The sequence below is a fragment of the Parus major genome, chromosome 1 (assembly GCF_001522545.3).
Source record: "Parus major isolate Abel chromosome 1, Parus_major1.1, whole genome shotgun sequence".
Lineage (NCBI taxonomy): Eukaryota > Metazoa > Chordata > Aves > Passeriformes > Paridae > Parus > Parus major.
This window is the reverse complement of record NC_031768.1, coordinates 61,250,747-61,278,530: the sequence shown is the minus strand read 5'-3', so window position 1 is coordinate 61,278,530 and position 27,784 is coordinate 61,250,747. Positions and strand designations below refer to the sequence as shown.

The window sequence follows — 27,784 nt, the reverse complement described above, 5'->3', positions numbered from 1 at the left end:
ATATTCAGGACAGGGATTTCAGACACTCAATCTAAATCTAACATTAACAACATGTTAGATCAGCTTTGGGTCTCCACTCTGATCGCAGGTACTGTGGAAATACCCATCCAGAATTTCAGCAAGCAGCACAGTTTAATTGAAAAGGGACAGAAAAGCATGCTTCTGTGTTCATATTTCATTCCTCAGCCCATCTATTCTATCTTTAGAAATAGAATGTATTAATTTTAACTGTAGTTCCCTCTTCTTAAAGATAATCCAGTAGTAGCAGAAGAAAACATAAGACTTTTAGACAAACATGTTTATAAGGTTTATTTTCCATTGCACATACATGGATTATATACAAGTTAGTAACATAAGTTACTTCTTAATTTTCTAAAAGATTGTTACAGCAAACACTTGCCATTTTAAAACATCAAGTCAGAAATCAATCTCAAAAAGGTAAATATGACAATATTTTAAAAACAAAACAAATTGCACTTGGTTAGGAGAGTCAAATACAGGTTTGTCTATATGCTGTAACAAACTATATAGCAGGTAATATTACAGTTAGAAGTAGCTCTTGCAGTCCATTTTTACATTAATAATTTTTTTCAATTTTACTTATTTAAAAACTGGTGGAGATTTCAAAGACTTCTTCTTCCTATTTGAGATTCACATGAAATGCACTAGCAACTAAATCTTTATACAATTGCTATTCAAATATAAGAAGAACACCACACCTGAAAATAAGGAGAAAACTAAAACATATTGATCTTACATGTATCGTGAGATGAGAAGTATGGAAGGTGTTCAGCAAGAAAGCCCTGTCCACTACTTACATAAAAGAAAAATTTAAAAAATAATCACTGCACACAATACAAAGGATGGGGTCATACTGTACTTTTAAAGTCTCCTGTAACAGTATTATGCCTCATTACTGTTCACAGATGAGTGTTTCCATAGCAAACTTGTTCTCAAAGTGTCGAATTTTTCGGCAGTTGATGGCTTCACGCTTCTGAATTATTCCTGTTGTAGTGGCAAAGAACAGAGTGTCAAGAGAAGGACTGAGGTACACCAGAGACAGAAGTTTTACATTTGCTATGATGTCACCAGAAATCAGAACTACCCCTCTCCAACCCTTCCCTTAACAAAAAACACACAGGCACACATTCAGACATAGAAAATCAGTTGGCAGGGAATGATCTTGAAAGTGTGATGAACCAAATCTCAGTACTGGTTTAGTGGAAACCAACCTGCCAGAATCCCCCACTGGCTAGTTTTCAACTCAGATCAGCTCCCAGTCTCCCTCTCTGTGCATCTGTAAAAATGCTTGTGGGGACGTGAGAGAGGGAACAGAAATAGAATAAACTGCTCTACACAAAAAAAGGAGCAGATTTGTAGCATTTAAACATTATCTTGGAAACAGAGAAGGACAGAATTTAACCAAATTGTAGGCAAACATGCTCACTGCCAACCCGTGCTCACCATTTATTACTACAGGATAACCATACTGAATTTTTAAATGGATTTTGGTATTAAAATCTTTTAATTTTCAAACATCAATCTAAATTGCTTTTATAAAATGTATTTCTTCTTTTTGCTTTCCCTAGCAGTCAGGTCTCACAATATGACAGGAGCAATTAAACTGCTTTGGTATGCACTTGCACACCACATGCAGATTACACAATAACAACAGGAAATCAAACAACCAAAAAGCAAAAAAACCCAAACCACCAAAAAGCAAATCCGAGTAACTTCTGAATGCAAATTTTAAGGCAGTATTTAACAGCTTTTCAAGACTCTTCCAAATAATGTTTTTCAGCCATTTTCCCACAAAAAAAGTATCAAGCACTACAATTTTCCTGTGAAGACAGCTTATTCACATTTCACTGACACAAATAGGAAGACATGTAACAATGACAAGAAGAACCTGCAATTCTGTACTTGGACGACAAGGCTAAAGCTTCTCCTGTATTAAAGACTTTTCTTTGGTTTTGGGTGGGGTGTGTGGTTTAGGGTTCAAGATTGAAGAAGAGCATCAACAAAAGCCTGAGCTCCAGAAAACACACCCATGCACACACACACACACACACACACACACAGATTTTGGCACTCCTAACCACTGGGACCTTGAGCACTTTTGCACCATGGCATGACTTATTTCCACACCTACACAAGAAAATATCAGACACACCGAGGCCCACAGAGCTGGTTAGTGCAATATGCAAGCCTTGCTTTAATTAGGGTTTTTTCTTTGAACACACTCAGGCATCACTGAAGCTTTTTCCATCACACAAGACTGCAGGAGGAGTGTTTACCTTTCATGGTTTCTTTGCGCTGTAGTTTATAGGTTTCCTTGCCGCGGCAGAGGCGGTAAATAAAGAATCCCAGCTGATCCACATTTTCAATGCGATCAGTAACAATCATCTGCTCGTGAATCAAATAGGACTGAGGCAAGTATGTTCCAGCCTGTTGAACAAAAATGTAACAGCTTTGTCAAAAGCCATCTCCAGGTAGTCTGAGTACACAAGAAACACTTTGCCATGTTTTTCTTCAACGTATCTTCGAATTATTTCAAAGTATGTATTATCCATAGACTTTCATTCTAAATGTGCAAACTTCACTGCAGTACAGAAACATGTAACGATTGCATTCAGAACTTCCCTTGATGCTAACACCCACTGCCCTCCTGCTACAGTAACATCAGCCTTCAGCAGGTTTTTTTTCTAGTGGTACCCACAGTCACAGGTCAGTTCTGCACTTATTATCATTATCCAAAGTTTTCACTTAATTAATATCAACCCACCAGACCTCAGTGGGAACAACCCCCAAGCTGGAGTTGGCAGAAACACGATCTATATGGAGATGCTACTGCTGATGAAGCAGGCCAGCTGCAGCATAGTCCAGCTGCAGTCCATGGGGCTGGGAAGCCTTGAAATTATTCACAGCGTGGGGCACTGCTCTCAAACCAAAGCCAAGATGAGACCATCTATCCCTGTAAGTTATTATGGCAACTCCCACAATTGTTTATTTGGAAAGGTACTACAAAGCCAAAGTGGGGCATCAGGTGTTTCAAGGCAATACACTGAAATAGGTATGACATGCAAAGACCTCCCAGGCCCCCCAGTATTATTCTGCCACAGATGAAATGATGGAGGAATCTGCCTCTGTGCACACCTCACTGTACATGGCTGAAGATGCACAGACTTAACTGCCAGCCAGTTTTCTAATGCCACCACTATTAAATAATCATCCATTTTTAAAAATACTAAGAAATCCTGTTAAGAGTGGTTCTAATTTATAGCGGCATAGGTGTTCCTTGGTTTTAAAAATAAAATGATCACTTGTTGTGAAAGCAAATTCAGCTTCTGTTGTGAAAGCTCTCTGTATATTTTAGTGACAATAAACAACTTGAAATCTCCACTGTGAAACAAGATCATATTTCCAGCTCCAGTGGCATGTTGAGAAGGTGATTAAATGCTATTCTTCCCAGTAGAGAAAGGACTGTATAAAATTCACTTTAAATTTTGCATGAATGAATAAACTATGAATATTTTCTTCAATATATACCATGAGGAAAACAACAACAGGTTTTTTTTTTAAGTAACAGCTTAGTAAATGTCAGTCTCCCAAATCATCCCACTCATTATTTTGTAATTAAACCTCTGTAAATTACTGGATCTTAACTCCAGGTCTCTCAAATCTCAGGGGGGAGCCCTGAGGGAGTGCAGAGCACAGCAGCAGTGCTGGGCACTGACAGGGTAGGCAGCAGTGATGAGCACTTGGGGGGCAGCCTGGAAGGACACTCCTGGGCTTGTGCCCTCCAAACCACAGATCTCTCAGCCCACCCCTGGACCCAGCCTTCTCAGTCCTCCGTGGGTGGGACAGGAGGAGAGGAAACTCAGTGCAGGAATATCCTCTGCCCAGTTGCTGCAGGAGCAATTATCCAGTGCTGGGATCCAACATAGCCACAAATATCATCATTTTTGAGACATCCTGTGCACTGTGTACAGTTAAAATTAGCCAGCTGGCTCAGCAGTGGGAACGAGGTGGATGAACAAATATATCTCAGTTTCAGTTTTGTTTCCCAAAGAAACAAAGGAGGCCTTTCATGTCTGCACATTGAAGCAAACTGTATCAATATATAGAAATGTGGATCTTTAGGCTAAAATTATGATGTTTCTTAAACACCAGAACAGCCCAGGGCTCCTCCATTTTCATAAAATGACCCCTGCATGTATTCAGAGCTCATTCTAATGAAACTAGCACATCAATTTCATACATTTTTTTGCTGGTGCAACCCGTGTGACTGCAGGACAGTATTCACTCACTTTGTGTATATGCAGCATAGTTTTCCAGATTCCAGTAACAAACATTTAACCTGATTTTCTGTGACATCAAATGCCCACAGCTTTCTGTTAATACAATGAGAATTAAACAGATGTCTCATAAAATTAGGGCACCCACCGTTGGGGACAATAATCAAAACCGTTTGCTTTTGCACAGATTTTCAGTTAAATGCGTGATGCCTGGTTATCCTCTTACTTGTAAACCAAGCATATTTGATTCAGGACTAATGACAAACTAGGAAATTAACAGATTTTAAGTGAAATTCATGTGATCTAAAAATGGAAAGAAAACAGCACAGGCAAAGTTAAAAAAAATGGGGTCACTGAGTTTTATAGACACCACATCATCCTTATGTAGAGGAAGTGAAAGTGTGGTTAAATAGCCAGTCTCAAAATAGGAAGCAAAAAATCAGCAAAGTACTTCCTTGTGGTAACTTTTCACATGAAATTTATTTATTTACTCAGAAATGGCTAAAATGGCTCCTGGACTCCTAATTCCAAAGCCTCTTTTGACAGATGCAAACCCAAAGGTGATGTAACTTTTCTAAAGTTACAAAAGCCCAGTAAAATATTAAAACATTCTCCTCAAATCTTAGACACATTTCATCAGTTCTCTTCCCCACTGGACTGTTCTGCTGTTCTGTGAAGAAACCAGAAGGCCGGAACCCAAGGTAAACACTATTTAAATCTGTAACTGAAGGCATACATTATGTGAAGTGCTCAGCAGATCCAACATATCTCATGTGCATCACTCTCAAGCCAGTGGATCAAAGTGGGGGCCAACTCTAGGGATCAACACTTGAAACAATGGCCCTGTTAATGTTCCCAGTCTTATCTACTTCATGCCTCTCAGCTAACCAGCTGTAGTCCAGTACACACATGCTTCGTAGAAACTTTAGTCACAACGGATTATAAATTAAAAAGCACACAGACTACCATCAAAGAGTCCAGCTACACCACATTTACATGGCTTTGTCAGCCAGTTTTACAATACTGAAGAAAATAAGTTTTTGTCTTCCTCTGAATTAATGATTCCTTCATGATTGTAGATCATTGTCTAAGTAGGTTATAGACTTTTTTTCTCTTTGCAAGGACCTCTAGCATTCATGTGCCTTGTGTGAATGTCAGAGTTCTGCAGAAGGGAAAAAAAAAAACCAACTTCTACTTGTTCCTGTCTTAAGAACAAATTACTTGTGATTTAATCGTACCTTGATATTGATGAGCAGCTCCAGGAAATTTTTTGGTGGCATAACAACTGAAGTGTTCAGGGGAATCACATAGCACTTATCCAGGCTAAGGTCAAGATAGGCAGTGAGTCTCTGTTGAGAAAACATTTATTTTAATCAAAATCAGAAAACTGACAAACAGATGTTGTTGAACTGCTATTGCCTTGTGCTGTTCTTCAATTTATTCCTTTGTTCACTGTAAAGTCTGTCCAATAAACTCCAATATTCAGGCAAGTAAATGCACAAACAAAGGGCAGCCTTGATGAGGCTTTATATTTTTGACAGGGACTTGGGCATGGCAGCAGGTGATGAGGAGCTCAAATGCACTAGGCAAGGAAACTACAAAGGTGTACCTGAGCTGTTATGGAAACAAGTACAGTGTTCATTTATGACTAGTGCCTTCATTGTGAAACAACAGGGCAAAAACCTGGCTCTAATCTTCATGGTTTTATATTTTGTTACAGTCTAAAGAGGAAATGCTGCTGTAAGAACAAAATACAGAAAAAAAAAATATTGCTACAGATAATGCAACAAAAGTAGTTTTAGGTTCAAAAATACTACTGACTTGCAAGGTTAATGATTATTCATAGTTGAACTATTATCTTTATACAGTACCTTAACTGCAGTATTTGCCAGCATTTGATAAAAAGCTTAGGGAATTACCCTGATGAATCCTGTAGCTCTGTTCACTGAGCTGTGTTCTACTGCACCTGTTCTCGCTAAAAAAGATGTTATTTCTAGCTGCTGAAGGCTCTGAGGTTGTGCATGTATATAAAATACTGAGCACAGGAGCCCAGCAGTCAAAATAATGCCAGGACAGCAATCATCAGTGTAGCTAATCTCATTACATGGAGCAAGTGCTGTACCTATGGCAAATGACCCTTGCACTAACCTTTACAGCAAAGCCTTTAACTTATTAAATCAAAAAGTAAATTTCTAATAATATATTGTTCTTACTTGCTTCTTAGATGCTGCTTTCTTTTTTCATTTTCTAGTTTTCCCTCTTTAGAGTCTTTATTCTAACTCTTAACAGAAGCTCCCTAAATATATTCTGAAATATTATTTAAATTACATAGCTTGAGCAAGCAATGTTTTCCTCCAAATCTGGCTATGAATATTTGATAGATAGCACTTTAAACTCTGAAGTTTGCATAAAAAAATAGGACACTTCCTTATTCTTTTTCAGCTTAGCTTAAAAAAGGCTGTTCAGCGAAGTCTTCAAATGTTCACAGAGATTTAGCTTCCTGAAAACCAGCTGTATAACATTTCATCACCATCAGACAGCTCCAACCATGCTGGTACATGAAAGCAAGGCTTCTAATTGTTTTACAGCTGCTCTTAACACTGAGAGCTGTAGGCCTGTCAACTGCCTTAACAGAATTTTTTTACCATGATTCCCATCAATCAAGGCTATTTCTCCAAAAATGGAAGACAGCTTTGAAACCCTAGTTCAGTACCTCTAGGAATTGTAGCAGCCTGTGGTGCACAAAAAAATTAATCTTTGGCTTCCTGTGGCATCTGCAAAATGAGCTGTCTTCCATTGTCTGTCCCCTTCTGCTGCTGGCTTGGGGGTTTGACTCATGCTAGGAGAGCACCTCTGGAAGTGCTTGAGCACACCCAGTAACATTAGATACAATCAACCCCTCCAAGCTGATGTCAAAGCTACCTCAGCCCTTTCCAAATCTCCCTTGGCACCACAGCAGTGGGGCAAATTCTGGCCCAGTGGACTCAGCAGAGCAAGAATAATATTCTCTTTAGTTTCTCATACTAAGGAGAGCAAATAGATCCAAGATTTTTCCCTTTCTAAGAACAGAACTGTATTTGCAAATGGTGGTTTACACACTACCTGATGACGACTGTATCGTGCTGTACTTTATGCCTGGTTAATAACTGCTTGCAGCCTGCTGCTGATCAAAACATTTCTGCTGCATCCTCCACCCCTCCACTTTCCCCCACCATAATAAATAAGGAGTATATTTATCAGGATGATTGAGAGGGAACATTTTTCATGTTTTAAATGCTTTCAACTTCTTCAGATATATTTCTTACCCGGTGGAAATCGTGGACGATATCTGCAGGATCGCTATCAGCAAATTCAGGGACTGGCACGCTGATAAACTCAACATCTTCCTCCTCCAGGATCTGAATATTTTGCTCAATTGTGTGGTAGCGAGCACTCTGAGCCTCTGCCCCAGGCTCAGGTAAACTTAAGCCATCTTCAATGTACTTTATTCCACAGAAATACACACCACCTTGCTAAAAATAGTAAACAACCCAGCAACAAAAAGATCAGTAATACAGAGGTTTAAAGTAATGTTCTCAGAGCACTGAAGAGGAGAAAAGTTTGTCAGACTAAATGAAATTTTTGCCTTTAACTTAATTTGTACACCAAAGCAGGAGCCAGTTGCTATCTACAACAGGACCACGGCTAAAACGTCAATTCAACTCATCCCAGAGGAAGTTCTTCCCTTGAATTCATGGAGAACAGGATCCCATAAGAAGGTTCTTAAAATCCAGTTTTCCATGTACTTTCAGAAAGACAATAAAGTTCCTACATCTATATGTATGCATATTATTATTATTAAATTATGATCTAACGGTAGTCAAAATTATTATTAAAAATATTCAAACTGGTCATCCAAATCACCTTTAAAAAGCAAGTCTAATTCTAAATTTGGCCCTGCTTGCAACAGAGGGTTGGACTAGATGACATCACGACTTTCCCTCCAAACTCAATTATTCTGTGAAATTGCTTAGTTTTACAAGAGTCTGGACAGCCAGTTTCTAAAATAATTTTTGAACAGTTTTAAGAGATAAAAAGAGAAATTGAAATAACTAACTTGTGTCCTTTTGCAACAGTACACATGGAAAGCTACCTAAGTGAAGCATAAAATACAGTTAAGTCAGAGGAAGTCATGTACCAAATCTACACGCCAGATAGTTTTAGAAATATAGAACTCTGCATATGCACATGCCATCAATTTAAAGTTTTACACTGAAAATGTGTCTTCAGTGCAATGTCAGCTCAATTCCTGAATGCTTCCTTTAAGGCAGATCTGACTCATAAACAAGTAGCACAGGTTGGAATTAAATGGCACTTTCAGTTTCATCCCACTGGCAGGTGAAAGGTGCAGCACCCCGTGCTCAGCAGGGGTGAAATGTGCCTTGGAAATGCAACTGGCCTTCAGCTCCTCAGCTCGTTAATCCACCCACCGGGATAAACTCTGCTGTTTAAGCATCATCGTTTGCAACACTACTGCTTCCCTGTAAATTTGGTTAATGTGATAGACAAACAGACTACAAACTGCAAGTTCAGCTAGAATTTCTGAAGTTTAATCACTTGGCTTTCCATTAGCAGCTACTAAAATGGGGGAAAAGCAACAGTCCGGCTATCAAGGACAGGAACATGATTTTTTACCTTACAATTAGGTGCACTAACTAGTGGGCTAGAGAGATTCCTATTTTACCTCTCCCTCTCTGGCTCTGTGATCTTGCAAGCCCAGCAGTTTCTGAAGTAGGCAGGGTGTGCTTGCACCACATGGGCAACAGCCCAGCACATCCTGCACTGCCTGGTAACAACTCCCCCCAAGGGAGCCAATATTTAACTCAGATCTCCCATGTTTCAGGTAAATGCTCCATTTTCCTGGCACTGCTGCCTTCAGAGAGCTCCTCTTGCAGCAGTGCCATTTGTTAAAAGACTCAAAATACATTTTGTTAGAGGTCTAATCTTGTCAGTGTGGATTAGACTTGACAGAGCATGTTTAAACCACACTGACTGTGCTTTTCTCAAGTCCCCTGCAGGGCCCATATTTCTTATCCATGTGGAGGCTAGGGAAGGAGAGAGTCACTGCATTGCTTTCACAGGCAGTCCCTTTCCTGTACATTAGCAGTGCCTTGTGTTAGGAAACCTGGGATCAAACAAGGAGGTTTTCAGGGGGTTAATCCACCTCCAGTATTTGGCACTGAAAAGAGAGCAGATAAAAATCTGGGACACCACTGGGGAACCTAAATCCAAGTCCTATTTAGATACAATCTTTTCTCTGCAAAGCAAGGTTTTCGGAAGTGTTCGTGCCTTTTATTTGCCAGCTTCACTTCTGCCCTCCTCTGCTGAAAGGTAACTTCAGAGAAGGCAAAACTTTGGCCTTTAGAACACATGAAGTTTTGGAAAGAAAAAACAGTTTATTTTCTTTGGTTTAGTTTGTTCCTCTTCTAAATGTAACACAAAAAGAACAGTCTGTTGCTCCTCTTCCCACAGAGAAAAACAGCCCTCTCATAACGAGTATGTGACTTACCTGGAATGCAAAATATTTGTACAGATAGGCACCACCCAGGAACACACCAGCCAGCATAAAGGCCAATCCAAAGCACATGCACCAGCACCAGGCCCTTCTCTGTCCAACGGGCACAGCATCCTCAGGGTCCTGCAAGGCACCAAAGTGGGACCTTCAACACACTGTTCCCAGGGCAGGGAAGAGAGCAGATACTTCAGGCCCAGCAAAGACAAACACTGCATCCACCAGAAAAGGCTGTACAAGCTTTGGCACAAGTGTTTAGAAACTTGCCTTATTTAGTAAAATTTAAAACAAGTCTGTTTAAGTCGAGGTTTTGTAAAACTTGTGCTTTTAAGGCCATCATCACTGACTAAACCAGCAGACTTAAGAGAAAAATATAACAGAATCTCCTGAGATACCTAATAATACACAGTGAGCCACTTCCCAGGTTACAGACAGTAAAATACGCATTCTCAGGCAACCTCCATGCAACAACAGCAGAGTGAGGAAGTCAGCTCAGAAGGTCAGATTCTTTTTTACCTTAGTGTATGCAATATAAGTGAACCTTAAGAACCAACGAAAGATCAAAGGTAGTAAGAGCAGTAAAATATATCCCTTCCCATGTTGTTCCATCAGAACAAAACAGCATTTACCACAACCTGTCTGGCAGAATAGCAAAGGTGGGAATGAAAAAAATATAAAGACATTTTGTAAGTTGTTGTTAAGGAATCTTTCTGCTCTAAGACAGCATTTGCCATGCCTACATCTGCTGTTCGTGTAGTACTGAAGGAATGACAGGATGTTTCCCCTTTAGGGCACTAGTTTGCATAACCATGCAGTCCCCACAGGCATCCTAAGCAATAAACTCCTGCTTGCAGAATCTTTCTTCTATCAGCCACATTACAATGCTCTTTCCTCCCTCAAGTGTTTGCATAACTCATATACAAAGTAAAAAAGAAAACTATATATATATATAAATAAATAAAAATCCAACTTTGAGCTACCCTGTTCCAAGCCAGGACATTCCTGGGAAAACATCTGATTTCCAGAAAATACAAAGAAATTCATTACCCCTTTGCAACCATGAAACAATAACATAGATTGATGACCAGGGCAAAATCATTATGACCGAATGAACGAAAAACCACCAAACCAGAAAACTGAGGAAGAGCAGGACAGGAAGTGCTTGAGAAGGTTTTTTGACAGCTATAGTTGTTAGTCAATGTTCTGCCTGATGTATCCGGTCTTTTTGCTGCATTTGCTAATTAAGATGATACCTTATCTGAAGGGGAATTCCTTCCCAAATCTAATCCCCTTGCTGAAGCAAGTCTGACACCAAATGGAAAGGGGACCCTCCCTGTAAATGGTGGGAGAAAGTGGCACTTCCTGGGAATGACTCAGCCATCCCAGAGAAGGATAAGTAGCATTTTGGAGGGACTTACTTCTTTTCACTGATTATAGAGGGAAATTCCTTGGTTAACAAAGTAGATCCCTAATTCACATGCAGCTAAAATTAAGTGATGTGAAACCCACCTTTACAGTACACTGCAATTACCTTTCATACACAAATGGCAAAGCAGCTTCTTTGCCAGGCAACAGCTGCCAAAACCTGATTCAGAAATATTTAGTGTCAAACTGCAGAGATTTCACACATTTTATTTTATTTTACCTTGCTAAATACCACAGCAAATCAGATTGTGAAATCTCCATCTTTGGAGGCTTTCAAGACTCAACTAGAGAAAGCCTCTGCTAATCTCGCTTTGGCAACCATCCTGTTTCTAAAGGGAGGCTGCAGCAGATGACTTCCAGAGGCCCCTTCAAACCAACATTTCTGGGATACATTACAAGGCAAAGTGAAATCAGCAACATTTGCTGTGGTCTGAAAAGACACAATGTAAAGACAAGAAACAACTTTTTAACTCTTTTAGAAAACCAATTACTTAAAGAATTCATTGTAAAAAGTTACAGGATTACTAGCTACCTGATTTTTAGCCTGGCTCTTTGCAAAGATTGAGGATAGGACATAATACCCATGCTAATCTAATTAACTCTCAGGTCAGGCTGAGAGTCACTGTGGATTCTTCTATAAATCATCTCAATTATAAATCTAAACCAGGTAAACCACGGATTTTTATTTTTATGTTGCCCTGTATCATTAGGTAACTATTTCCCTAGATATTTCAAAGCATACAGGACACCTGATTGAAACTTTTTACAATAGTTGTCACTTAAACGTCTCAAGTTAACACCAGAAAATGGGATAGCACACTCCCTTTGGGAATATCAAAATATTCCCTAGTGAAGAATATAAAGAGTATCTTTATTCTTTCCTAGTGCTGCTTTCATCCCCTACACCTTTTTAAATTCAACTGGAATTATCCATTAGTGGAATAACTGCCTCTTCCAATTTTTTTCATTATTTTGTAGGTCCAGAAAGACTAAGAAAACATGCATCTGGGAAACGGTGAGTAAGGCATACAGAGTATGAACACCTAGCTCAAAATGAGGGTTAACGTCAGATCAATTTTCCACAAGCCACAAAAATAATCAGGAAAAAAAGAAAGTAACTTTTATACTTCCACCATGCTAGGAGAAATTTGAAGGACAAGTTAATCAGTATTCCACCTTAAATAATTTTGCTTTGATAAATGAGATGACAGATATAAACAACCAGTCTAATACAACTCTTTTATCCTTTACCACCAACTAAAGTCTACCATTATTATTTCTGAAGGTATCCCTTGTGGTGGCACGTTAAGCTATCTTGTATTTATAGTTGCCTATCATTGATTTGTGCCCAGCCCACCAAACTGAGAGCAAGAGTTCAAGCCCAATTTAGGCTCCTGCTTAGGATAATGAATGAAAACATGGCACTTTAGCATAGGTAGAACCTGAAACTGACAACACTGAAAAGATTTTATGCTACTAAAAGAGAACAAAAAATTTACTTCCTAGCCTGAAAAATAAGTATATTATCAAGCAGTTTAAAATCAGCTTAAATTAAAATATTATAAATAACTTACTGAAGTCAAATTATACTCATGTATATAGCTGACACATGGCTAAGCTCTCTAAACTTTTGTATTGTTGCCACGACAGCTTAGTTTGGGCTGCATTGACCCAAAAGAATAATTTATCCCTTGCTATATAAATCTGACCCTCCACACTGCAAGAGGAGAAAGTGCAATGGATGCTCACCCTGCTTCCAGGTGACTCATGTTCTGACTAAAAAACCATTAAGTGAAAGCAGATCCCCACTAAGAGGGACAATGCTGAACTAGCGCTTCTCCCCACATGGTTACAACTGCACTGTGTTCCCCGGCAGCAGCGCTGACTTCTGAAGCCAGAGCACAACATGAGACTGCAGCCTCAATGACTAATTTTTCTCTAGGCCAGCTTTCCACCACCAGAGGTATCTCACAAAAGAAAGCATCATGTACCTGAGGTGAAGACTGACCTCTAAAAATACACCTCTCTACTTCTGTGAGCAGTAATAAATAATCATTAGTGTCCCAGTCCCTTTCTTTCCTCTCTTCTGCTTGATCCCTGCCCCAAGTATTTTCAACTCCTTTGTGAATCCTCAGCCTTAAGATGATGCCACAAAATTCATTTCTGATGCAAAATACTCTAGGAGGAACTGGATGCAGGCCCAAAACTGGCTTGTTTCCCTTGATGAGCTGATTGTCCTAATTGGAAAACATTTGATTAGCCAATTTCCCATGGATAAGACATGAAACAGAAGCATCTCTCTGCTACTTGTACACTAAATCCTACAGTGTTGAAATTATATAGTTCAGAACTTCCCAACTTGAACAGCTTCAAGCTCTGCAGTAAAAACTTTCCTTTCAAATAGAACACAAGTATTAAATTCTCTATTATTTGAGACGAGCAAGATTCAAATCTGGAGTATTCTCACAAAGAAATGACAAGATGACTTCAGTTTTCAGAACAGATCCCTTTACTGGTGACCAAAGCAGTGAATGTAAAACTGCCCTCTACCTTCTTAATAAAACCATGAAACACTTCTGAGATGGGCACATGATACCACAAACTATTTACCAGAACACTTCTCAACAAGAAAGAGATCTTCACAAGAACATCTTTATAACAATTAGCATTAACTGTTCTGCAGTAAATTAGGAAGTTAATAACCCCATAAACCTGCAAACACTAGTAGTTATTAATGGCTGGTGGCCATATATTCTCTTGCTCTTTTCAGTTCCATTTTAATGGGCTTTTTTGTTTTGTTTTGGTCTGGGTTTTTTTTGTTTTTGTTTTTTAATAAATGCTGAACTTTAGAATGGCCAAATTAATGTTTGGGATAATATCACAAATGTATTCCAAGAAGCTCCAACACTGAGCCACAAATGTGTATAATTAGACTTGATAATTACTTAGATTTTCCCCTTGTGGCTTTTTGTACATAGTGGAATATAATTGCTTTAACATTATAAAAGTAAAGCAGTCTATAAACTTACAAAGCATATGTCTAGTTTGTATTAAAATGAGTGAGAAGATGATCAGATCTTGTTCCTTCGCAGAAATTAAGGACACAACTATCTAAATCAGATATGATGGACAACATACTGTGAGAAGTCCAGAATGACTGCTGGACAGCTATGCAAAAGTTAATGTCCCAAATTTAAAAATAGATACGATAGCAATAAAAATAACTTTGGGAGGGGGAAATGTCTTTCAGAATGAACAAGTCTTTGATCTACAGAGAAACCAGATGCAGAGCATTACTGAGTATTACAAACATTACTAAAAATGTCTGCAGCATAATGCACAAAATGTCCATAATTATGCATGTGAGAATAACATCTAATACATATACACAAACACATATATAAAAGCTTACAGTTAATGTGGGTAGAACTGGCTGGAAGTTAACGTGTGTGGGACTGTTTAGAACAGTTTTCCTCCAAGGTCCTCTGTGTGCCACTTAGCTGACATGGACAGACAGAACACAGTGGGACAGACTGAGTTTCCTGAAGGCAAATATTGACCAACCGCAGCTTTAATTAGTGGAACAAGAAGGAGGGAAGTTAATGATGACTCCCTAGAAGTGTTTTTTAATGAGAGGCTAAAACATCTTTAAATAAAATACTGACCAACGGCTTTATAAACTGAATTCTGTTGGTCAGGCTCGCCTGCTCTGACTTGTAAATCTGACATCTGTATAAAATCCTCACAAAAGAAAGTAAATTTAAAATGAACTTAATTTAGAAAGAGCTCTGCATTCCTTCGATGGTATTCCTGCCTGAAGACTGCTCCAAGCCTGGTATTCTATTTATTACTTGTTGCAGATGGGAAATTAAGACAGGCTTTTGCAAGACTCCTCACTTGGCAGATGCTGTGAATCTGGAAGGCGATCATACTGATCTGCCTCTAAACCAGCAATTTTATGCTTACTAATAAAATTAAATTTAGATTTTAAGTACAATCATCTTTTAACTTGCTAGTTGGGAAAAAACACTCTATATACAATAGATGCTTGAGAGATTTCTTGCTTGTCCAGAAAACAAGCTATGGCTGTTTATATGCAGTTGAACATTGTAATCCTTCAGTGCCAGCACTGCCAGTCCTTCTGTCACGACAGGCAGGGACTTGTCCATCTGACCAAAGGCTCTCTGCCTAGAGAACAACATGAAAGCACAACCTTAGCTGTGCTGCTGTTCGCTGTAGTCACATAGACTGAAAAACCAAGGAGATTAATCAATTAGAATTATCTATTAGGCAGTTGGTACTGTTGACCTCTTCTTGTATTTCTCATATCTGTATATGGTCTTTGAAATAGCACTGCAAATACAAAATCTTTTAGACAGCACTAGGAAATCCAGAAGTGAGAAGAAACTAAATTCCTGGAGCTTTACAAGTTCAAAGTCCAAGGTTGTTTTAATTGGTTGAATGTTATCTTTGACGAAATAATGGGGGAGTTTTATTAAAATGTAAGGTATCTGTCAAATGACTAATTTCATTGTTCAAACATTGTAACTATAACAGAATAAAAACATCAGTATAAGTAGCAGCTCAAGATCATCTTAAAAGGGGAAGGAGTGCTAGTGGGTAGGCAGGTAGCTGCAGCTGCATGTATTGGGAGAGATAGAGGTGAAGAGAGAACAAGAACTGGAAAACAGGCAAGAGTAGGGGAGCAGGAAATAAAACTCAGAAACATGTTGGAACATGAAGAGTTCAAATTTTCTGCAGGAAATAAAGGAAAATTACAACTGTAAAGTGAATGTTAAGGACAGGAATCAGCAGTTCATCCACAGCTATGTGATAGAAGGACAACAAAAGAAGCATGTCCTGAAAAGTAATCCAGCAACTCCTAACCAACATGAGTAATCCTGATTTACCTAAACACTGCCTTCATTTCTGAGATAAGAGACTGTAAAACCTGATGGCAGGTAACAATTAAAAAGGATGGGTAAAGAAGGAAAAAGCCTGTAACTATTCAAATTGCTGTTTTGGTTGAATTTTGGTGCAGCACTAAGATGAGTCATTGTTAGCTTTGGTCTTTCATGGACTAGAAAGTGACGTAATGGTCTTAAATGACCTGAAAGTTGTATTTTCAGAGCAGGCAAAGACTTTTTTTCAGGTGATTCACCTGCACTATCGGTTATATCATCCCAGGCTGTCTACAGCAAGTGTACAACTAACCACACACTGTATTTGACTGTTTTCTTCAAACTGTGTTCCCCAGATTGTTCCTCCTCTCTGTCCAGTTTCAAGACCCACCAACTTCCTTCCCTGGCCACTTATCCTACGTTTATGCCCCCTGGATCTTTCCCCACCCAAAGCAGAGTTCGCCAGTATCTGTCACATGCAGAGTAACTGGGCACACCTTATCTCCATTTCCCCTTTCATCGCTGCCCCAAGATAAACCACTCACCACCGTGCTCTGGTGAAGAGGAGCTGGGCTATAGCCACAGAACTGCTCTGGACTTCGGCCTGCCACATCAACCAGTGCAGCACTCCTATGCCACTTGACCTGCGTTTTCACTGCAAATGCTCAGGGCAAGGACTACCCTCCAGAATCTTTTTCTGTACAGATGATGGCAGCACAGGATCTTAATACTGTCTTATACCCCTGCTGAACACAAGGAAACACTTCTCTTACTGCATGATCCTGAATACTGGCACAGGTTGCCCAGGGAGGTTGTGGAGTTTTCCATCCTTGGAGATACTCAGAAGCTGACTGGAGGTGGTCCCAAGCAAACAGCTGGAGGTGATCCTGCTAGAGCACGGGAGTTGGCCTGGATGACCTCCAATGCTGGCCATTCCATGATACACATCTACAGTTTTAAGTAACACTAATACTATACAGGTTGAGGATTAACAAATAACTCTAGCCACTTGCTTCACTAAAGAAAAAAAACTTCAAATTTCCAAGACCTCTGGGTCTGTGCTAGACAAGTAATAAAGCTCCACACAGCCTTTACTTCCTTTGCTTTGGAGTTTTATTATTCTTCTGTCTTCTCCCCAGATTCTGTCATGAAAACTTTAACAAAACCTACAGTATTTGGAAAATGTCTTGCCTCTAAATGTCTGGATGCTTGGGGTGGAAATCAGGTTTATTTAGAAAAATATATTAATGTTGCTGAATTTATCTATGCATTTTCAGAAACTAGAATGATGGAAATTTGTTCTGCATTCCACACTTAGTTTTCTCACATATTTAAAGAAAAGAGAAGCATCCTGGTGCAAGTTTGCAAGTCATAGGCTAAAACATGCAGGTAGAAAGCTTGCACAGATATCTAACAAAAGGGATTAATTTTTTAAACAAAACCCCTCAAATGTGAGAAGTCCTATGGGACATTCTTCAGAATGCATTTTGCCTTCAGAAAACAAAATCAACCACACCCTTTATAGTTAGAGCATACCAAACATGGCATTTCATTAAACTGTCCAATTTTTAAAAATGCTTCATTCTTTAAACATTGACAAAATAAACCCTTTACCCACCTGCATTTTTTGACTTAGAACTGACTTACATGCTACCATACTTACAAAAACTACACTAAATCAATCTATAAGTTTAATGAAGTATTTCTTTCATCTTTATCCTGAATTAGATCACTGTTTGAAAACAGGAACTTAGAAGGTTCCTATTCCACATAAAATGGATCAATACTAAATTATCTCTTTGACCTTGATTGTTCCAGTCCCTGTTTCTCCCTTACTCTGCTCATTTCTTATATCTGAAATTTCTTTTTTTCCTGTGACTGCCTGATTCTCAGACATCAGTAGGATGGAACGCTATGTGAATTTAACCTAGATTTCTCTCAAGGCTATTTTCCCAAGTGGCGTTGGCTCTTTCACCCAAGAGATCTCATTAGCATGCACATATGCACCACTGAGCCTCGGAATTTAATAACTCTATTCCCAGTTCAGCCACAGATGGTATGTCATCTCAAGCAAGTTACAAAGGCTGTGTCTCAGTTTCTCTGAAAAGCAGAATCCAGCATCACAAAACCCACTTGTGAGGTCTGTAGTCCTGCTTCAAAGAAGGGTTGACTCTGAAGCCTGTCTAGGTTGCTCAGGGCTCTTGACCAGCTAAGGCTTGAAAACTGCTAAGACTGACACTTCAAAGCTTCTCTGGGTAATTTCCTCAGCAGCATTCAGTTCTGCTCAAGACTGAAAAATATTTTGCTTCTATCAGTTAGAAGCTCTCCTTTTTAAATTTATGACATCAGGCACTGGGAGGCTGCTGTGAAGTCCTCCCTGCAGCAGTTTCATCTCTGGGCTGAACAAGCCCCACTCCCTTGGCCACTCCTCACAGGGTATAACTTCGAGCCTCTGACTATTGTGGTCAGAGGACTCGCACCAGTTTGTTGCTGTCTTTTTTTGGATCAGAGAGCCCTCAGCCTTCAGTGATGCCAGTGACCAGTGTCCAGCTGACCTGCCACCAGAAGTCCTGGGTCTTCTTCGAGCAGAGCAGCTTCCCATCCAGGTGGTGCCCTGTGTATCCTGATGGCTGAGTCTGCTCCAGGTACAGAACTTGGCATTTGCTATTTCTCAAACTCATGAGATTTTGGTCAGCCCATTACTGCAGTCTGTTAAGGCTCTTGTGAACGGCAGCCCTGCCCTCAAACACATGCACTTTGCTAATACATGTATTAATGAATTAGAATGCATAGTACCTGTACAGCAAGTACAGTTCTCTGAGTGGAAACCGTTCTATATGCAAATACAGGATAGCATTTAATTGTAGCAGTTATGAGTATCAGCACAGGAGAGCTGACTTTGGAAGGCTGATGTTTAATTACACCCTCTTTCTAGACAAAATTGTTGTAACAAACTGAAGGACCTTGGTACAATTAAACTATTCAAAGTCTGAAGTGGAGCACACACTCCAGGGCCCAGCACCTGGCAGCATCACACCTTGTAGGATCACAGACCTGGCCAGTGTTCAAACGCCTCCCCAGGAGCTTCCTAAAACTGCAAACCTTAAGCAAGACAACGCACTGCACTGTGCAGCAGCCTCTGAGAGCCCTGTTTGGACTCACACCCTGCAAAGGCTGCTGCATTTTCCAATGTGTAAGTGCAAGTGTTTTCTAGTTCTGTGTAGATTTTATCTTTTAAAATAAATACATAAATAAACAGGCCTTAGTGATTCAGCAACTATGTGAGATCCACCCCAGAGATCACTGACCCCTCCCAGTTATGATCTTCCCAGCGTGCTCTTTTTTCACAGTCATTCCACCATCTCATTCTACCCACAAAAGAGCAGAAAGCTGCCATCAAAGTGGGAGTTTGCTGAACCCGAGGACAAAGACAACCACAAATTAACCAAGCACTTGCATTCAAGCAACTGTACTCTTAAAATGCCTGTGGGTTTTATTTTTATGCGTGTGTGTATATATATATATACAAAATTATATGTATTGCATACTTAATAATATATAAACTTTAGAAAAATTTAGAAAAATATTTGTGTACACACACACACACACTGACACTACATGGAAAGGACAAACAAGATACCAATTTATTTTTTTCCAGGATCTCTATAATAACTGTTGGGAAAATAAGATTTTGGTATTTTGTCATGATGAATTTTGTACAGCTGTTGCACAGGGGACCCTTGCTTGTAGATGACACATGGATCACTCTGGAAGGACCTGGTGCTTTTCTGTATGTCTGTTGTGGCCCAAACCCTACCTAGGTCACATGATGTCTGCCACAAAACCATCTCTGACTTCATTGCAGAGCTCAATCTTATTAATTATCTCATTCCTTTGGTTTATCACATCTGTAAAATTAGGACAGATATCCGAATTTTACAAATTAGCATGCTTTTCATCTGTAGATTCAAAGTAATTTCCACTGAGGATAAAAAGCAATTCATAAATAGTAAGAAAATGAATGTTGTATTATTCATACAGATCAGGAGACTAAAAGCAGATAATGCTAACCTTTGCCAATCATAGCAAAGGGGGAGGATGCGGAGAAAAAAAAACAGGGAAAAAGAAATCTGTGCAATAAGTACCAAAACACATAATTTCTTATCCCAGCTGTAGTTACATTTTAAAAACATTGTAATGTTCTTCAAAGTAGAGAATAAAGAACATTTAAAATTACTAGGACTTAAAAATGCAGTATTTGCTTTTGAAAGTATTTCCTGAGAGTCACAGAGAGAACTATTTTCTTTTTATGAAGAGCTATCTGATGCCTGTAGCTACAGGGTACTGGGTAGAAAATAAACATAAAGCTGACAAGTATACCAAAAGCACAACTGCAGAATGGTTAACTGAAAACATTACTGGAGGTGTATGCTTACCATTCTTACATACCCCCTGAAAAGTCTATTAGCATCAACATTTACTAAAATGCTGACAAGAAAAAGAAAAAAAAAAAAGGAAAAACCTACACAAATAGCAAAGCAAATAGATTTGAAAATAGAAAGTCTATAAAAACACAACTGTGAGGTTACATTTGCAACTGCAAACATTTCATTAAAATACTTAACAGAAGAAAAGAGTATATACACATTATATTTTGAAATTAAACTTTTCTTGAAATACATGCTCACATGTTGGATTAAATATTCATTATAATGGAATGAGTCAAAACCATTTCCCTTGAAAATACTGCTGATTCCAAGAAAATTTTCTTTCAAATGATTTTCACAAGAAAGCACAGCATTTCATTTTGATCCACATCATCAGAATTAACTAATTTAACTTGATCTTTCCCATTGAACAGAACTTTCATTTCAACAGCCTCTGTTTAAGTGGTGCTTTTCATACTACTATGGAATGTTAATATTTAAACCAGTTTCTTGAAGCTCACCAAAAGAGTATTGCAGCACAGAAGGACAGGAGTGAACATAAGATAAGTACTTCTGGCATTTACTGTAAAGATACATTACAGTGCAGGATAGTTTTTCTAGATACTGCACTAAATAAAGCATCATCTAATTACAGACTTTTCCATATGATGATATTAAGGGGGAAAAAAAGTTCTCTGATACATTTTTAGGGCAAGGGGGTCACAGCCAAGTGGAAGTCTGGGAAACTGAAGAGAAACTACTTAGAACTGCAGAAAGTATTCACATTGTCTTTCTAGTCATCCCTGCACTGAACTCACATGAGCTGTGTGGTACAGCCATCAGCTCTTGCTCAGCCAGCCAAAAACGTGAATGATACAAACAGCTGACCAAGCAGTTATCACAAAGGTCTGGCAGAACACATCCTGTTTGAAATATTAAATATCATTCTTCTGGGAAACAGTTGTATTTGTCAACCAAACCTTTATATTTGTTATTCAGGTCGGGAAGTTAAGAGAGACAGAAAAGGAAGCGAAGATCAGAAAAGATACAGAGCACTGACAGAACTCCTCTGTCCCACGGGTTCACGTCCATTGCTGGGAGATGACACAAGCTCCTCCAGATCACATTTTGAACTTTGTAATTCCAAATCCCTAAACTCACTTAAAAATAGCAAGAGATTGTCAGAGGAGCACCACAAAGTTTTAGAGATCCTGTTTTTTTTAGTGTTTTCTCAGTTGCTGGCAGGCTTTAAGGAATAGCTTTAGGAGCCAAGAGTCTCAAGACTGCAGTTACCTTACTTTCAGGAAGCTGCACTACTTAACCAGTAGCACAAATTCATAATGTAAAAGCATGCAGTGGAAGATAGCAGCCACAAGGCTTCTTTTCTTAGGAGAAGTCCCTCATTAACAACACAAATTTTGTTCAGTAAAACTCAATTTACACTAATTTATATTTTTGGGTACCCATAAAATCAAATAAAGTGACAGAACAAACCCTCTTTGTGCCTGAAACTGGAGGGTTTTCATCTATGGTTTGGTGGATTTTCATTAAAATTTTAGCAATATCTGGGAGAAGGAGGAGAGAATCCACTTTATTAGGATGTTTTACTTCTGGTCCTCTTTTAAATAATCATGTCTTAATCTCAACAATGTTCTGACAGATAGCAGAAGCTGGTTGGTTTAATGACCTAGTTGCATCACAGAAAATAGAGGAAAATACAAAGACTGCTCCTTCCCCAACAGCATCTGGTGTAAGGCCTATAGAAACTTGCCTGGAGAAAGCCTATAAAGGGAATATGGAAACTCCTGAAAGAAATAAAGAAATGAAAAACAAACAAAACAATCCTAAATCACCCAGCTATTGAGATGTTCCATGAAGTGGGAAAACCTGCTTTCCTGACACCAAAATAATAAGCAAATTACTATTTTTTAGTGGATACAGTAACTTTTATATATATATGTGAAAAACCTGTAAAGTCAATGCCTTTATTTCAGAAACATTTAACACCAATTACACAAAATCTAAGGGTTTATCTGCACAGCAAAATAGTGCTCATTAGCTATTGCTCAACAGTATTTCCAAGGTGGATCCCTCCACTCTGTGTTAAAAATGTCTATTTTAGTATGCTTTAGGCAAGATTAAGCTAAAGTGAAAAAAAAAGGTTAATTTTAAAGGTCAGAGTAATAATGTTCTTATAAGGAAAAAATGCAGAAAGCTGCTGATTTAATTAAAATTTAAAATTCTTAACATTTACACTTTCACACTGAACTCTCTGTACATGCAGTTATCCAATGGTCAGCCACAATATGTATGTGTGAATCCACAGCTTCCATGCACAAAGCTGGATGTGGTAAAGATGTGCCGTGTTGAGCACCTCAAAAAAGAAAAAAATAGTTTTAAAATGTTGCCAATGAACCTGGCAGAAAGGAGCAATAGCCCAAGTCACTGAGGGCACGAAGATTTCTGGGAGGGCCGAATCTACTGAATGGCCTTTACATAATATCTGAAGACTTCAGCTCAGAAACTGACTTTATGCTCAGAACCATCTTTGGCTCTCCAAAGATCTATTGTAGGGAGAAATGTTAAATTACTGCACATTGTTTGTTTTTTGGGAAACTAGGTCATAAAACACCCTATTGTAAAGACAATGAGCAAAATGGAAAATGAAATGTGGCCTAAGACCCTTCACTAGGAGGTTTCTGCATTTTGGCCAAGAATTATGGCATAGAAGTACCATCCCAACAACAGAAACAGAGTTGTAATGGCTGCCTACAGTAATTATGGAGACACTTTCACTACATGCCATAATACCGAGCAGTGATTTATGCAGAGACAGGATTAGCACTCTGGATTTTTCAACTCCTTTTTAAGTAACATACTCTAAAGCATAAGACCACTGCCTTCTGTAAAACCTTTTCTTTTAAGACGTTGCTTCCATGACACATCCCCTATTTTTCTTGCCTCTTCCTGTCGTACCTTCCCTGATTAATTTCCGATTAGTATCTGCATCAGGGATTACTGGGCAAATTCTGGCAAGATCAGAGTATTTCTATGCTGTATCATCAGCATATTTTAGCTGCAAATGCTCTTTGCTAAGTCCTTGGAAGATTATGTATTTGAGAATAATCCTGCAATGGCAGAGTGGCAGTCTTCAAGGCACTGTGCTGGGAAAAGCAGCAGAACGAGACTGTCAAAGAATTAGCGCAAAAGCTCGTTCCATGAATTTTTATTTTCTCAATATTTCAGAGTATTTGGCTTTATTCATTAATCTCAACTAGTTTACTAATATCTCTAGCTCAAATATTTTTAAGTTCTTGGTAATAAAATTGTGATAGTGCAATTCTGTTGATCCTCTTCTTAGGGCTTTCATTTTATTTCAGTCCAGAATGCCTCCCAGGACTTTGTTCATATAAGAAAGCTTCATAAAATGTTGTAATATTTTTCATGTTTACACTTGTGATCCAGATCTATTTATTTTCCTACAGAAACAATGTAAGAGAGGAGAAAACTAATGTCCCATATATGCTGTTTTGGAGATGTGACCTTTTTCAGTTTACCAGAATTCTTTCTTCCAATATACATTCCTACACTGCCTTCAAACCTCACTTGAAGCTAAGGGTTTTCCAGCAACGATGTGATATGAATAATGCATTTGTCAGATGTGGTTTATTTTGTCCCCTTTCCTGCAAAGAGCTGCATAGGCAATTGAAGTTGAGGAGGGGCAGGGGAAAATCTGTTTCTAATGCAGCTGTATTCAAGAAGGCAAAGTTCAAAGAGTGGATCTTGCACTTACCGCAAAGGTATCGAGTTTTACAAGGGCCCTCAGTTCCTTTCCACCCACTGCCCCCACCCCAAGATCTGAGAATAAGCTCCCAGACTTGAAGAATTACAGTACCTCTAGAGCTACATGGCATTGTTTGTTTCACTGCTGTTAATCCTGCATGGATTGTACACCCTGTTCTACCAATCTTCAGACAATGCTACTGTACCAGATCTGCTTTTATTGATGCTCTGAAACACAAAAGCTCAAAAAAAGCTTACTCAAGAGAATTTTGCACACTGTTAGGTGCAGGTCTGCAGTTCTGCAGACAAAAGATAGAAATGTGTCAAGGAGAATGTCAAAGACTCGTCCCTCAAGAGCGCTCATTTGTTTTTGGAATTTTCATCTGTACTGAGCATCCCCTCCTAGCAAGCTATTTTAAGAGAGTTTCAAGCTTCGTTCAAGCGTCTTCATCCCCTGACAGCAGTGCAAGAACTTTTAAGTAGCTACTGTGAGATCAGACCGCCTTTTGACCTGGTTAATAAATGTTTACAAGTCTCATTTCTAGGCAAGGAAAACAAAGTTAAGGCAGATCTTGTATGTCATCCTCAGCTGCTAGAATTTACAGCTCCACATTAAGGAAATCATAGTCAAATGACATGCTTCCGTCAGTGTCTGGATAGGGTCAGGAGGATTTGTTCCCCAGTGTACAATTAGCCAGATGTATTTTGTTTGTTTTAAGCAGCAGAAAAACAAGCCGAATTTGGTAGGCTATCTGGAAACAAACATCATCCAGGGCAGTTCTGGATTCCAAGGTAATAAGAAAAAAAATCATTTTCTGGAACATGCAGCTTGTGTTTTGCTCATACACTTGGTGTCAAACTGACCACCAAACCTGGGGTCAGGAAGGAATTCTACAGTTTAATCTAGGCTTGGGGAAGGCACTACTTCCTAGAGAAAAGGACTCTTCTAGGAACACGGAGCACCTAATGGATTTACTGTAATTGCAGGCAATCTGAGTAACAATACAGTCTCATCTGTTGTGGCACACTGTTCCAGAGACTTAAATACTCTGGTTAGAGTTTTATCTGAAAGTGCAGTATGCTCAGCAGAAGAGTGAAATTTAACCACTTGCTGTATCAGAGAGATGTCACTAGAAGCACCTTTCTGGATCCCTTCGTCTGTGAAATGACAGCGGATTCTGCAAGTGAAGAACCTGGCCCCATCATAATCACAGCAAAACCTTCACCAGGGCACAACTCCACGCTACAAACTGAACAGATACTGTCGTCCTAGATAGAAATTAATCACTAAGATTTAAGAAATTAATAAACACCATCACTTTTGAAGCGCAGATCCGGTAATTCGGAGGCCCGATGCACAAGAGACTGTGAAAACAAATGAAAACAGCAAGACACTGTTTATGTGCAGCTGGCAATTTTTCAAGTTTTCATTCCCTTTTGAAAGAGCTTAGAGCAAATTACACTACTCCGAATTAAAAACTGGTTTTGATCACGGGAACACAGAAATTGCAACCAAAAACCTTTATATTCTAGGCAGCTTTGCATTTCAAAAACTTTAAAAGCCGCTGGTTTTTTTTTCTTCGTTGCCGTTTGCAGAGGGGAGGCGACAACAGCGCCTGGAGTTTGGGTGCTGTTTTGGGGCGGGGGGGAAAGCAGCTCTTTGTTTCTTTATTTAAGCCAAGTTCCGAGGCGAAGTTCTCCGTACCACACAACCACCAAGCTCTGCGAACACGCTGCGGCACAAATGCGGCCGAACCCCCAGCTTCACCCTCCAAGCGCTCCCTTGCCCTGGAGCATCCGGGGTCCGGGAGCTCGCCAGCAGCCGGCCGGACCCCGCCGGGCGGCCGGGAGGGATGGCAGAGGGGGGAACAGCAGGCACGACCCGCCCTCTTCCACACAAACCGGCTCCCACCGCCGGCCCAACACAGCTGCGGGAGCGGGCGCGCAGCCGGCCCTCAAAGCCGAGGTGCCCGCGGTCCACGCGCTGTAGCGGCTAACAAACCTCCCCCCCCATAAACAAAACCCCAACAAAACCCCCCGACCGAGCAAACAGATAAACGAAACCACCAGAGAGATCCCCGGAGTCGGGAGAAGCGGAGCCGAGAAGCTCGCTCCCTGTCAGCCATTTTAGAAGCGTGAGGCGATGGGGCGGCGGGGCGCACCGCTGCGCAGCCTTCCCCCGGCCCGCCCGCGGGGCCATCGCCGCGGGCAAGGGGCGTGCAAAGCACGGCAGCGTCCCCGCCGCCCTCCCCTCCACGGGCAGCGCAGCCGAGCAGCGCGGAGCGCCCGGCACCGCCGGGCCGGCCCCGGAGGGTCGGTCCCCCCGCCGCCCTCACCTTGGCGTCCGGCGGCAGGATCAACACCTGGCTGTTCTCCTCCTTCTTCGCCGCCTCCTTCTGCGCCAACGCGGAGTTGAACGACACCTTCACCATGGCCGGTCCTCAGCGCCCCGCACGCAGGAGAACAAGGACGAGAAGCAGCCCGGACCGGCGGAGCTTCGCGGGCTGTCCCCTACCTTGCCACCCCCCGCTGCTGCCTCGCCGCAGCTACCGCCCCCGTCCCCTTGTCAGGCGGCTGAGGAGGAGGAGGAGAGGAGGAGGAGGCGGTGCCTGACAGGGCGGGCGGAAAGAGGGGCGGTGGTGGCATCAGGGCCTCGCCCTCCGCCCACTGCATGGCCCGGCGCGGCCGGGCGGGGGGCTCAGGCCGGGCGGGGGGGGCTCCGGCCGGGCGGCTCCGAGCTCTGGGCTCGGTAGCCGAGGGGCCGCTGCTCAGTCGGTGCCCGACCGTGCCCCGGGCGGTATCACACTGACCTCGGAGCAGAGACCTTGGGGGCCCGTCGCCCCCAGCCCCGGGTTTGGCTCCTGTGCATGGAGGAGCCCTGGGCTGACGCGCTGCTGGCGCTGCGCCTCCCGAGGGCACGGCTGGCACAAGCGGTTCGGCTCACCTCGTACACTGCCAGCATTTCCATGGGTGCCATTTTAATTTGGGGTGTTCAGCGAAAAGAAAATGTTTGGGTGTTATGTTGGTGAAGAAAATGCCCAAAATGCTATGTAGGCAGCGTAGAGGTGAAATCCAACCAGTTGTTAAACCCTTGGGGAAGGATACGAGGAGCACCGGGGAAAGCGGAGGTGTGACCTTCCCCCTTCCTCTCCGGTGCAGTGGGGTAAGAACTCAGTGAACTGAGCACATCATCCCGGTAGGGTGCTCTCCAGTAAAACGGTGTGACAGATATATTCGAATTTACACTAGGGACATGGTTGTAAGTCTGCTCCAAGAAGTTAATTGCAGTGACTCATCTGGGTAGAGTTGATCTCCTTGGCAGAGCAGTGCTTCTGTCACTCTCTGAGACACCAGGCAAGCAAAATGCAGTCCTTAATTCAGCGGGTGCTCTGCTGCTGA

The 27,784-nt window shown here is 40.7% G+C and overlaps 1 protein-coding gene and 1 long non-coding RNA gene across 2 annotated transcripts; both read right to left on the bottom strand.

The window, feature by feature from the left end:
• Positions 1-283: 283 nt before the first annotated feature.
• Positions 284-26,951, bottom strand: ITM2B (integral membrane protein 2B). The gene is made up of 6 exons (XM_015639817.3): positions 26,722-26,951; positions 9,847-9,975; positions 7,604-7,810; positions 5,537-5,647; positions 2,298-2,448; positions 284-1,005 (listed from the first exon to the last, which is right to left on the bottom strand). The coding sequence occupies exons 1-6, from the start codon at positions 26,815-26,817 to the stop codon at positions 914-916; spliced, it is 786 nt and encodes a 261-aa protein (XP_015495303.1). The 5' UTR covers positions 26,818-26,951; the 3' UTR covers positions 284-913.
• On the bottom strand, positions 19,791-26,715 carry LOC117244493. Its single transcript, XR_004497698.1, has 2 exons — positions 25,699-26,715; positions 19,791-20,083 (listed from the first exon to the last, which is right to left on the bottom strand). It is a non-coding gene; the product is annotated as an uncharacterized LOC117244493 (long non-coding RNA).
• Positions 26,952-27,784: the final 833 nt, after the last annotated feature.

Bases quoted from the DNA above. Each gene is read 5' to 3' on its own strand.
- ITM2B (XM_015639817.3), bottom strand. From the start codon at position 26,817: ATGGTGAAGGTGTCGTTCAACTCCGCGTTGGCGCAGAAGGAGGCGGCG. The intron at 7,811-9,846 runs GTAAGTCACATA...TACTATTTTTAG, and splicing joins ACAAATATTTTGCATTCCAG to CAAGGTGGTGTGTATTTCTG. The intron at 1,006-2,297 runs GTAAACACTCCT...CCACTACAACAG, and splicing joins GCGCAAAGAAACCATGAAAG to GAATAATTCAGAAGCGTGAA.